The 12,674-nt window shown below is 43.5% G+C and overlaps 1 protein-coding gene across 12 annotated transcripts in view; it reads right to left on the bottom strand.

The window, feature by feature from the left end:
* LOC127048952 (RCC1 and BTB domain-containing protein 2) overlaps nt 1-12,674 on the bottom strand; it is a 76,987-nt gene that overhangs the window by 6,724 nt on the left and 57,589 nt on the right. For 10 of the 12 annotated variants that reach the window (XM_050949132.1, XM_050949157.1, XM_050949141.1 and 7 more), the window contains 3 exons: nt 9,066-9,205; nt 8,275-8,405; nt 380-628 (listed from right to left, as the gene is read on the bottom strand). In XM_050949132.1, coding sequence (XP_050805089.1) covers nt 488-628; nt 8,275-8,405; nt 9,066-9,205 — 412 coding nt within the window. In that variant the 3' untranslated portion in view covers nt 380-487. Of the gene's footprint in view, nt 1-379; nt 629-8,274; nt 8,406-9,065; nt 9,206-11,164; nt 11,257-12,674 lie in introns of those variants that run through there. The other 2 variants (XM_050949183.1, XM_050949175.1) reach the window with 2 other exon arrangements.

Here is a 12,674-nt window from a genome sequence, read left to right on the forward strand (position 1 = left end):
CAACACTTCTCTAGAGGGTGTGATAAATTAACCAGAAAGGAACCTTCCTTTAGTACATTTACTTTCATTGACCTTAAAGATGCATAATGAAGCTTTAGCAACAGCCAGCTTCATGTTATCCAGTAAACTCAGATGAAGATGTTAAAGAGCTGTTTTTGAAAATATTTCATGGAAAAAAAAACAAGGACTACAAATGGAAAACAGTGACCATTCCACTTGATTTTAACAGAAAACAATTATTCCATTAGGATTTTTTTTTAAACCTAAGTTGTTGGCAGATTGTTTATATCTATTGTTTATTCTATATTATACCCATCTTCACAAAGCTTGTGCATTACTTGGAAGCTTACTAAATCTGCCCATTGACAGTGATACTGACTTTAATGGATGTTGTCCTCTTTTCTTTCAGGCATTCTGAGTGCTGATAAGTTTTTCAAAGGGGAACTGTTCCCATGATGAAAGAATCTTCCTTTGCAGCAAGCATTCTTCAGTTTTTAAATGCTCCTACTTTGCTTGCTTTGCTAATGAAGTTCTTCAAGAGGTCATGGTCCATTTCTGCAAAGCCTGTAGTTTGTGTAACTACAGTCAAGTGGTTTATACAAAACCTGAAGCAAAATTCTTCTAAGTCCTAGGAACAAAATAAGGTTATGAGTTATTCAATAAGATATTACAAATTTAAGTGAGCATTCACATCTTGGCTGTCTTTCATCCCAACAATATCCACATGGATGTTTACAAATGCTAAATAATACCTAGAACACAACATTACAATAGCAAGGCCAGAAACTTGTCAAGGCAGCTGCCACTGTTTTGAGTGGTTACGGAGCTGACATCCGGCTATCTTTCTTCTTAAAACTCAACTCAAGGCCATGCTTCCTGAAAACCTCAGTTAACTATCAAAAGAGGAGGCTGCCCATATCAACCCTAATCTACTGAAAACAGCAAGATGATTGAAGCAATAGTAGCACAGTAAAAGTATGTTGGAGAAGGGGTAGAGTGAAGGGGTGCCCGACCTAGGACACAAGATGGATGGGAAGGGAAGAGTTGGTGAAGGGAAGGAAGGCACTCCTACTCTTAGATTTCAAAGTAGAAAGACAAATATGAAAATATTTGCAAATGATGTCATGCTTAAACTTGGAGTTCTTCTTAGAGTAGCTGCAGTGATGTATCCCACTTAGGTGTGAGTGTGCCAAGGCCACTGGAACTGGAGATTTTTGCCTAGCAGGAGCCGTACAGGGGCACCACTTGCGCCTTGCAGCCATAGTCCCTTATCTGGTTATGTGTGGCGGCACCATTCCAACCCGCCTTAGAGCCTTCTTACTACCAATGGCTGGAGTTAGAGCTGTGTGTGCTCTTAACCTCACATTCTGCCACTAATTTAGTGTTTTTTCTGGTTATACATAATTAGTCATACCATTAGTTTAATGTTAGTTGTATGTAGTTAAGTATTTCCCTGTGATGCCTTCACCAGGGTTTACACATTGCCTGTTGTGTAGGGGAGCAATTCCTAATAATGATCCCCACATACAGTCTTTGCTGTGCTTGGGTGAGGCCCATGTCAAGGAGCAGTGTTCAGTCTGTAAATTTTTCATGAAATGGACTAAGGTGGACAGGGAACTGCGAACATGTGCTGTTTTAAGCAAACAGGCCATGCGGCCTGCTTCAGCACTGGGGCCTTGTCAGATCAGAGGTTGTTGCTCTTGGTTCCAAGAGTGCTACTGCCTCGTGCTCTGAAGTACAGGGTGGAGGGAGGAAGGAGCCTCGTGCTCTGAAGTACAGGGTGTTGAGTGTGCTGAGGAAAAAGTTCACATAAGACCAACTGAGACTGTTCCAGGTCTTGTGGACTCTCCTGCCTCCCCCAGGAAGAGCGTGGATTGGCATGGAGTTAGTGCTGGCGCATGGGATGGTGTGGGTGCCTCTAACTGCTCCCTGGCACTGAGCAGGGGCATTAGAGACCTGTATTGTCAACTCTAGTTCTGGCCCCAAGGTATCTATTGAGTTCGGTACTGATGACGGAGATACCAGCACGGACTGTTTTCATGTTAGCATCGTACCAAGTGGTTACCGTCCTCCCCTGACTTTCCATCCTGACCTCTTCTTTGGTCCAGGACTTGGCGAGGACTGCATTGTTTATAGCTCCATTGACTGGATGGGCCACTGAACCCTTGGGGCTATTGGCACTGCAGCCTGAAATTTCCCCTTCCACAGTCTGTGGAAACAGGGCCAGTACCGGGCTTATTGCAAGAGTCCTGGGTACCAGGAAACTTCTCAGCACCATTGCAGCTGGCACTGCAGATGTTACCAGGGTGACTTTCACCATCTTCCACCTCAGCACCATCAGCTGTTTTGGTACTGCTGTAGACTTTGGGGTCCACACCACTTCTGGCACTGGCATACTTGGTGCCCGGAATGTATATGTGAGCAGGCAAAGGGTAGCACACTCCAGGGTACTCTGCCAAGAGGCAATCAGCTTGTGGCAGTTCTGCATTGACAGGAGTAGAACTCCAATAGCCGATCACTTGCCTGGGGTCCAGAATCATCTTGCAGACCATCTCAGCAGGAACTTTTCCCTCAACAAGTGGACTTTGAAGCCCAGTGTTCTGTGAGTCATATTTTCAGGGTGGTGCTTCCCATCGAGCGACCTGTTTGCTACAAGGGTCAACAGGAAATGCTAGCTGTTCTGCTCTCAAGGGAGCCTCAGTCCAGGCTTTGCGACCAATGCCTTCCACCTCAGCTGCAGTCGGCTCTTCTATGAGCTTTTCCTCCAACTCCAACCATTCCATAGGTCATCTTCAAGCTGAAAGCAGAAGGATCCAAGCTCATCCTCATTGCCTCGGCATGGCCAAAGCAGTGCTGATTTTCCAACCTCCTCATACTGTTGATTCAGCCTCCCATATCCTTTCCTGTCCATTCTGACCTGCTCATGCAGAATCACAGTCACACTGCATCCCACGCTCAGCTCTCTACATCTCATGGTGTGGCTGCTCTGTGGTTGAATAAGGAAGAGAAATGCTCAGTGGTTGGTTGACAGGGTCCTACTCAGTAGTGGAAAACCCTTTACTAGGATAGCCTATTTGACAAAGTGGCAATGTTTCTCAATATAGTCATCTTGGAGTATTTGCTGCATCTTCAGTGGTTGGGCCTTTTGCTTAGCTCATTGAGGGAGCATCTATCGGCACTCTCAGTCTTTCATCCATCCATTCATGTGTCTAAAGTGGTTTCCCCATTTAACCGAAACGAGGTGGTATATTTACTTGTATATTTTCCTAAGCTGCATTCATCGCCAGAGAAGGAACAGTGTCTTCACACACTGGACATTAGACAATTCTGGCCTTCTATCTGATAGGATTAAACCCCTTCTGGTTTCACCTCATCTGTTTATGTCACATGCAAATGGTATGAAGGGACAGGCAGTCTCCTCCCAGAGGATTTCTAAGTGGATAACTTCCTGCATCGAGACTGCATATGAATAGCTTTGGCTACACACCCACTCCGGGAGTGAGAACATTCTAGAAGAGCACAAGCTATGTCAATAGTGTTTTTAAGTGACATCTTGCTGTTGGATATTTGCAGGACTGATCCATGGTTGTCGATACATATGTTAACAAACCATGACGGCATTACCGTGGCATCCAGAGCAGATGCAAACTTTGGGAAGGCGGTCCTTTGGTCCTTGTTTACCTAGACTCTGAGCCCAATGCTGTGGGAGTACTGCTTGTGAGTCACCTAAAGGGAATACGTGGCTGCATCTATTTGAAGAAGCTGTTACTTACTGTAACTGTGGTTCTTCAAGATTTGATGCAGCTGTTATTCCACGACCCACCCTCTGTCTCCTCTGTATCAGAGTCTACTCTCTGGCTGTTCAGTGTGAACGAACTGAGGAGGGTCGGATGGTGCTGCCTCATATAGCCAGGGGAGGGCTCCTCCCCTGGCTATATGAGGCAGCACCATCCGACCCTCCTCAGTTAGAAGGTAACTGAGATAAGATAGAAGCTTAAGAAGCTGCTTGGCAAAATTCTCCAGCTCTGGTGCACAGAATGTGCACATGCCTAAGTGGAATATACATCTGCATCACATCTCAAAAAATCACAATTAAAGTAAGTAACTTTCTCTTCACTCCACTGTTGTTCATGGGGTTGCTTTTAGAATATGTGGAAGACTGCAAAAATGTTTATGAATTTGGAAAGTTTCTGAATTTTAGTAGAAATGATTGATACTGAAAATGTCATTCATTATTCTCCTGTTTAAAAAGTTTCAGTCATCCAACCAGATAGCATACCCTGTGGCTCACTAGTCTGCATGGGTTTGGTAATCTAAGTGACCCCCTCAAAAACAACAGGATGAAATTTATTCATATGAACTATATGATGAATCCTTATGCATGACCAGAAATCAGGATCACGTCACAAACGTGAACAGGAGACAGCTAACATAATTTGATCAGCTCTGTATTTCAACTTGAAGGTAGACACAATATAAAAATGCAAAAGGTGAAACCATATGCAATTACTCTTAAAATTATTTGTACAGTCAAAAATAAATAAATGCATCATATAACAATAGAGCCTTCAATTTTCCTAGTGTATGCCTGGAAAAAGGCTAATGATTCCTTCCCTTCTTTACCCACATTAACTTCAAAAGTGGCCATCTGCAAAATTTGTCAAAAATACAATTTATTTTCTAGCCATTGTGGAACCCCAAATTAACTGCCTCCACTACCCTGAATATTTAACTTAATTAAAGGACATGTTCGCCTCACAAGGATGTAGATATACATGTTGACATCTGAATGTGTGTTTTGCAACATGTGCAGCAGCTAGATTAGACATGATGGTAAAAATAACTGTCTTGTTCTAGACTTTCTAGTACAAGCGTTAGATCAATAGTGAGATTTTCTGAAAATTCTCAGCATAGGTCCGGTGTGGATGACTGTCATATGTTCTGTAGACCATGCAATCAGTCTTGCCCAGTCAACCTTCTAGCAGCATTCCCTTTCTTTATGCACTGAGACCTGTCCCTTTTGCAGCTTGTTCCTGTGTAAACAACTTCTGCAGAAGGAAAAGGAATTAGCCTGTCCTTTGCAGCAAGCACATTACAGACAGAGTTAGCTGCAAGGCAATATTTTGACATCATGATTCACAATCTGAAACCTCTTTGAAGCTTGCTGCAAAAAGAAATGTACTAATCCTAGTCAGTTTCCCTCTGTGTGAAGTATACAAGTATTGCACACTGGGCAGGAGGGAAGAGGGGAACTTCAGAAGATGCTAGTTCATTTCCCTTTGTAGTCCCTTCCATGGTTAAAGGCTTCTAGCCTGCTGCCTCTGCAGAGATGCAATTAAAGCCAAAAAAGGAAACCAACAGCTATAAAAATGGCCTTAACAAGAAAAAGGGAATAAAATGAAAAAAATGCCCAGAGGGAAAAGGCATGGAACCACAAAAAAGTATGTGTGTGGTGGGGGACACAACAACTAAAAAGGAAATGCCAAAAATACAGAAGAAAGTGGCACAGATAGGGGGTAAAAGTGCATGGGAAATGTAATGACATCTTAATTTTCATTCCAGATTCCAGGAATCCTAGGAGTACTACAATCTTTGTCTAAAAGAAAATTAAGGGAGGTTGCTTCTCTGCTATACTGAAAAAAAATTCTCTTCACTGGCCAGTCGGGGAACGATGTTTAATAATTTTGCTAGTAAGGAAATCGTAAGTTTTAATTTGTAGTATAAATAACAGCTAATTAATCTTCAATCCAGCCCACAGTACATTAGAAATGTGCTATAAAAATAGCAATTGCATAGAACTACTCCTACAAACAGACAATACCTCAGCAAGCATTTCCACAGAATTTTCGAAGGTGTGCTATTTGTGACTATTACTTCTGGATGAATTTATCTTTGGTAAAGTCAATTGAGTCAATTTATTTTTCATATTAGGGCTGAGAACTGCAGCATATTCACATCTTTTACTTGTGTTGATTACATAAAGTGAAAATAAATTAGAAACTGAACATTGGTACCTTTTCCAACTGCTACATATAGACTTATTTTATGAAGTGATGATTTCTAGAGAGAAATTTCATGTTTTACATTTCTGCACCTTGTAGTCTTACAAAGCGTTTGCAGCTAAGGTGCTGACACACTATCCTATACTTTCACTATTTCTGCAGTTTTAACAGTGCTTTCCTCCTTCAGTTTATAATCAATGGCTGTGCTAAAGGACAATACAAAATTTCTGAAAGAATATTACAGTTGCTAATTAAAACTGAATCATAGAAGGTAGAGCTGGAAAACATGCATGAGGTTATCCAGTCCATCCCCATCACCAACTGTTTCCTACAATATATTCACAGGCGCTTTGTCCAGGCTAGTTTTACGTGTTGCATGACACATAATTTCACTTGTAATAGTTCCAAGTGAAACAGGTTGATCAAAGCCTTTTCTGGTGTTGACAAGTAGAATTAAAGGTGTAGAATATTTTTAAGGTGAGGCAATCTATTTTGAAGTTTCTATAACAAACTTCAAATGAAAACCTATCCTATTAAGAGTAAAAGTTGCTGCGCTTCCCCACACCACAGTATCTTTCACTTCAGTGTCCACAACACTAAAAATCTGACCTTTCTTTTCTGTCCCTAATGTTACAATTATTAACGCCCTGGTCATCTTCTGCTTTTATTACTTAGTGAGGTTGGTGGAGATGCCATTATCTCCCCACATTGCTCAGCCTCTAGCCAAAATTATCTTTTTGTCAATCCGACCATGTCACCCCCACCCGCATCTTCCAACCCCTCCATATTGAATGTACACTTCTTGTCTCCTCATCTTCAAGCTCTGCACAAATGCATCCCAATTTATAGCTCATTTTTTATCCTGTCATACTTATATCATCAATGATGACAGTTTCAACACTCCCTTCTTCTACTTCCATTTTTGCCCCTTCTCTCTCACTGCCCTCTATGCATGGAACATACTACCAGTCCAGCCTTGCCAGACATGTTCATTCTTCTCATTTAAATCCCTCCCTTCAGGCTTCTTTAGAAAGGCAAAACGAAACAAAAGAAATAATAAACATTTTAAAAAGTTCTCAGTTCAGTGCCATCCTTTGGGTCTCCCAGTGTGACTTGATTTCTTAATAAGGGGGAAGCTGTACATTACAAAAACCTGCCAAGCTGACAGATTTAACTGGTTTTGCAAGTAATTAATAAACCAAGATATTAGCACTACTGAATATTTTTGCTGTTCAGTCAGCACACCCATTTACTCACATATGTGGTTCCCTACCAACCAGATGGGTTAAATTCACCACTGGATTACACAGACTGCTATTATACTGGAATCAATGAATTGGCAATGTTTTGGCCCGTAACAAATTTAGTCTCAATGCACATATTTAACTTGTGTTAGTATCTGTGGGAGTTTGATGTATTCATGAAGGGACCTTCCTTAACTAGGTTGAAATGATATATTAAATCTAAAATTAATATTCAAATCTCTTGTAAATACCAAACTACAGATATTTTGCAGACCGAATAGTACTGAAAAATTAAGAAAAGGCAAACTTCTTTCACAAAATAAAATGTTAGCATAACTGCAAATAAAATGTTTTTTTAAAGTAGAGCCCATTACACTATTGGTGCTTTCCAGACATTCTAGAATGACGTTCCCTGCTCGCAATCCAAGAATAGACAGATGAGAAGACACAGGCTGGGGAAAAGGAACAACGGGCAATTGGTTTACATGTAAACATGATTGACTGTAAGCAGCATAGGAAAAGTCAATCTTTGAGAGAGGAACAAATGCATACAGAGAAGGGCCTTACAAGACAGCCCAAGGAGGTCATATCCTGTGTAGGGGACCATGTGGAAGGTAGACAGAGGATTGTGCAAAAAAGCTGACAAATGGACAGTGAAGGTACATTGGAAGAACATGGTCAGAAGGTGATGCAAAACTCAAAGGTGAATAAGTGGCATTGGCAGAGTTATGTACTAAGTGGTGATGAGAAGCTTAAATGTCATGTCAGAGCGGATGAGACAATGAAAGAATTCAAAAGAGGAGACTGACACAATCGAGTCAGCGGGGAAGGAGGATGACATTAGCATCCTGATTTTGTAGGGACCGAAAGGGGAAATGTCCATGCTTAGGGAAGCCAGAGAAGCTGATTACAATATTCATGTGTGATGGTTCATTAATTGCAAAAAATAGTTACCATAAATAGTTCCATGTCCTGAAAAATAATTCTCTCACTAAAGAACTTCTAGTACAAATAAAAGTTTTCCATACCTCAGCTTTATATTTGACTGCAGCTGAAAGAAGAGCAATTGCATTCTCCTCACAAATGCTTTGTTTGATAGTTTGCTGGCAAAGCTTTTTCAATCTATTTTCTCTATAGAATGTTGCCAAATCTAGCAGCCCTGTTGAGAATTAGGTAGAAAATTCACAGATATTTGGTTGTCTTTATGCAAGCCATATAAACTTGTATTTCAGATTTATCCGTTTGTTTCTCTATGATTCCATGATCCACTTATACATAAAGCCTCCAAAAAGGCTTTATGCGGATTGAAGATTTCACACTTATTAAGACACAAGTTCTCCACCTTTTTTGCAGTTTGCATCACATTTTAACAGAGATTATTTAGTGAACCATCTCCCCTCTCTTCAGTGATGATCTGGGCCAGCTCCCTTCCCATTTGTGGTCAAATAATGTCTGTGGCAACTACATCAAATGGAAAGATAATATTAGGAAGGTATCAGGGTCTTTTTAAAACTGTTTTAAATATGAGAAATGATGGTCCTTTTTGAATACAGTGTACATTTGCTATTCATTTCATCCTCCCCTCCCATTCATTCTGTCCCTTTCTTCCACTGCATCTTTGTCATCCTCCTTCTCCTGCACGATTCTCTGCTGCATGGGCCACCTCATTCATGTACATGCGATGGAGCATAAAAGAAGGTTTAAAGAATAGTAAAATAACGATGAACATGATCAACTTTATCTTTCTAGAACCCGTTAAAACAAACTTTAAGTTCTCTCCTAACAGTAACTTGACATTATTTGAATTTATGCCAATTACCTATTGCATCCTCAGGAGGGAGACTGATGCTGTCTGTGTACAGATATTCCAAGAAGGCTCGGTAAACTTGATAAGAGAATTCACTCATTTCTATAACATCATCATCATTGTTATTTAATATGGAACGAAAATGCTCACACCTAATGAACAAAAATAAGACACACGGTGAATAGTTAAGTTTGGTAAATTAACACAAGTAAAGTGTCTATATCAATCATAAAGATGGAGAATAAAATATATAGTGATATGATAACATCAAATTTTTTTTGATGAGGTAGGGAGGAGTCCATTAAACTCATTGTAATTCTTTTAGGTGATTTATATATTAAATATTATACTGATTCTATTCCCTGCCTCCTTTTGCAAATACGTTTTAGGATTAAGACAATTCTTATTTCTGAAGATCTGTTTTTCCATAACTTCTGTACCCTCTAGCTACATCATATTATCAGTACTGTAGATTACATTTATTCTGATGTCATCATCTAGCCCTTGCTTCTAAATTTAATTTAAACCCCTCATTCTCCATGTTTAAAATATTAAAACCAGTCTTAGACAGATCCTTAATCATCTTTTCGTTACAATAACCAGCCTTAATACTTACATTTAAAAATCCAGATCAGAGGTGGGCCACCTATGGCACGCTTGCCAAAGATGGCACATGAGCCAATTTTTAATGGCACGCTGCTGCCTGCCGGGACTTCAGCGTGCCATTAAAAATCCTGCCCAGCCCAGCCCGCTCTCCTCTGCCCTCCGCTCCCCCCATAGGGGCAGGGAGCAGAAGCATAGGCGTGCGCATGGGGTGGGCAAATGGCCCCACTCTCCTGACACGGCAAGTCACGGGGTCCGCACTCCCGGGCCGGAGCACCCAGCCAAGCGGAGCAAGCCACTGGCCCCTCCCCTGAAGCCCTGCCGCTGCATGCGCAGCGCTCTGGGGGCCGGGGCTGCGCAGTCCTGCGGGGCAGTGTTTGGCTCTGCGGGGAGGCAGACATGCTCCCTGGTCAACTGGAGCCCTGTCGCCGTGCGCACAGTGCTCTGAGGGGCGAGGCTGCGCTCTCCCACAGGACAGCATATCTGGCTCTGCTTGGAGCTTCATGATAAGGGGTCTGGGGTTGGATAAAGGGTGGGGGCAGTCAGGGGACAGGGAGCAGGGTGAGTTGGATGGGGGTGGGATCCCAGGCGGGGTGGTTAGGGGCAGGGGGTCTCTGGAGGGGGCAGTCAGGGAGCAGGGAGGTGTTGGATGAGGCATGAGAGTCCCGGGGTCTGTCAGGGGGTGGGGGGTGGATAGGGGTCAGAGGGGCAGGGAGCAAGGAGGGTCCTGGGGGAGGCAGTTAGGGTGTGTGGGGGGTCTCTGGAGGGGGTGGTCAGGAGACAAGAAGCTGGGGGGGTTGGATGAGTCGGGAGTTCTGGGGGTCCTGTCAGGAGGCAGGGGTGTGGAGAGGCATTGGGGCAGGCAGGGAGCAGGGGGAGTTGTATGGGTCGGGAGTTCTGGGGTTCCTGTCAGGAGGCGGGGAATGGTTGGATAGGCATGGGAGTCCCAGGGGTCTGGCTGGGGGCAGGGGTATGGATAAGGGTCAGGGCAGTCAAGGGACAGGTAGGGGGTAGAGTCCTGGGGGGGCAGTCAGGGGACAAGGATCAGGGAGGCTTAGATAGGGGGTTGGGTCTTGGGGGGCAGTTAGGGGCAGGGATCCCAGGAGGAGGTAGTCAGGGGACAATGAGCGGGGGGGGGGGCTTGAGGGCTCTGAGGGGGGCAGTCACCCAGCCCTCTGCCCTTAGCCATGATCCAAGCCCCACACACACCCAGCCCTCTGCCCTGAGCCCTGTACCTCCCTCATACATACCCAGACCTCTGCTTGACTCCTTCACCCCCACCCCATTACCCCAGCCCTGACTCCGGCACCCCCACACATACCCAGCCCCCACTCTGCCCTGACACCTGCACCCCCTCATGTGCCCCCAGCCATCTGCCCTCACTCTTGCACCCCCTCACATACCCAGCCCCTCCCACACCCCATACACTCCCCATCCCAACCCCCACTCTGAGCACCAAACAAGAGCTCCTTCATGCCCCCCCCCACATTCCCACCTGCACCCCTCCCATCAAATGGGAGTAGCTCAGGTAAGTGCCCCACACCCAAATCTCCTGTCCCAACCCTGAGCCCCCTCCCTCATTCTAGTTCCTGGCCAGATCCTTCACCTCCAGCCCTGTGCTCAGTGCACTCCCACTTCAGCTCAGTACAGAGAGAGGAAGAGAATGGGCCAGAACCAGGGAGAAGGTAGGTACCCACTGTATGTGGGCAGGATCGGGAACCCAGACCGGCAGCGGGCTGAGCGAATCCAGCAGCCGGGATCCCAGCTGGCAGGAGCTGACAGATGGAACCCGTGAGTGGCAGTGGGCTGAGCCCACTGCTGGTCTGGGGTCCTGGCCGCCGGCCCTGCACAGTCTGCTGCCTGTCTGGGGTTCTGGCTGCCGGATCCTTGCCAACTGGGGTCCCAGCCGTAGGCCCTGCTCAGGCTGCTGCCGGCCTAGTGAACAGAACCCCAGACTAGCAGCGGGCTGAGCGGGCCGGTGGCGTAAGATCAGCATTTTAATTTAATTTTAAATGAAGCTTCTTAAACATTTTGAAAACCTTGTTTATTTTACAATACTACACTAGTTTAGTTATATAATATAAAGACTTATAGAGAGAGACCTTCTAAAAAATGTTAAAATGTATTACCGGCATGCGAAACCTTAAATTAGAGTGAATAAATGAAGACTCGGCACATCACTTCTGAAAGGTTGCCGACCATTGACCCAGATTATGCCTGTAATATCTGTATTATACATTTTAACTGAATTATAATCCCCAATTCTGCCATACAACAGTATCAACATATTTGGAAAGCAGGTTCTTTTTCCAATTTCTAAAAGTATGTTATTACAATACTGCAGTCAAATACTCAACCACTGAGCCATGGCTCCAACAATACTGGAAAGACAGTGCCCAAATGAATCAGTTGTTAAATCTGTTGGACTGTATTGAAGATTCTTGAGTAACCAAGCATTTTATCCATCCCTCGTTAAAAACTTGTCCTAGAATAAACACAATTTAATTTGACTTTTTTCCTCCATCATCTTGTCTATATGCCCCATCTTAGAATTTGCTTTTCTTTTAGTCAGAAGATTTTACAAGTAAGCCTGCTATACTTGTTATATCTTCAGAGGTAGGCACATTATCTGGTCATAAGTCTACATGGTACAGAGAGCACTACTACCATATAAATGAAAAACAAAAATCTACTTATTTATCAATGATTTTACCTTCCTTTTATATTGGTCTAAATTGTTGTCTATATATATTTTGCTTTGTATGTTATGCATTTTTCATGTCATAAAATAAATAAACATAAAATCACAAATCAATAAAATACTCAGGAGTTATAATTTGGTTTCTCTCGTGCTGTTGTGCAGGGATGTGGGACTTGAAGGGGCAGCCAAAATCCTGTACCTTTGTTTTCGGAGCACAAGGTAAGGGGGTCATAGCAATGGTAGTAACCTTCGATAGAGCAGAATACAGATAGAGCCCATTAGCTCTTCTGCATTTGTGGTCAGGAATTTGAAAAGGG

This window comes from Gopherus flavomarginatus, chromosome 1 (assembly GCF_025201925.1).
Source record: "Gopherus flavomarginatus isolate rGopFla2 chromosome 1, rGopFla2.mat.asm, whole genome shotgun sequence".
Classification (NCBI taxonomy): Eukaryota; Metazoa; Chordata; order Testudines; family Testudinidae; genus Gopherus; species Gopherus flavomarginatus.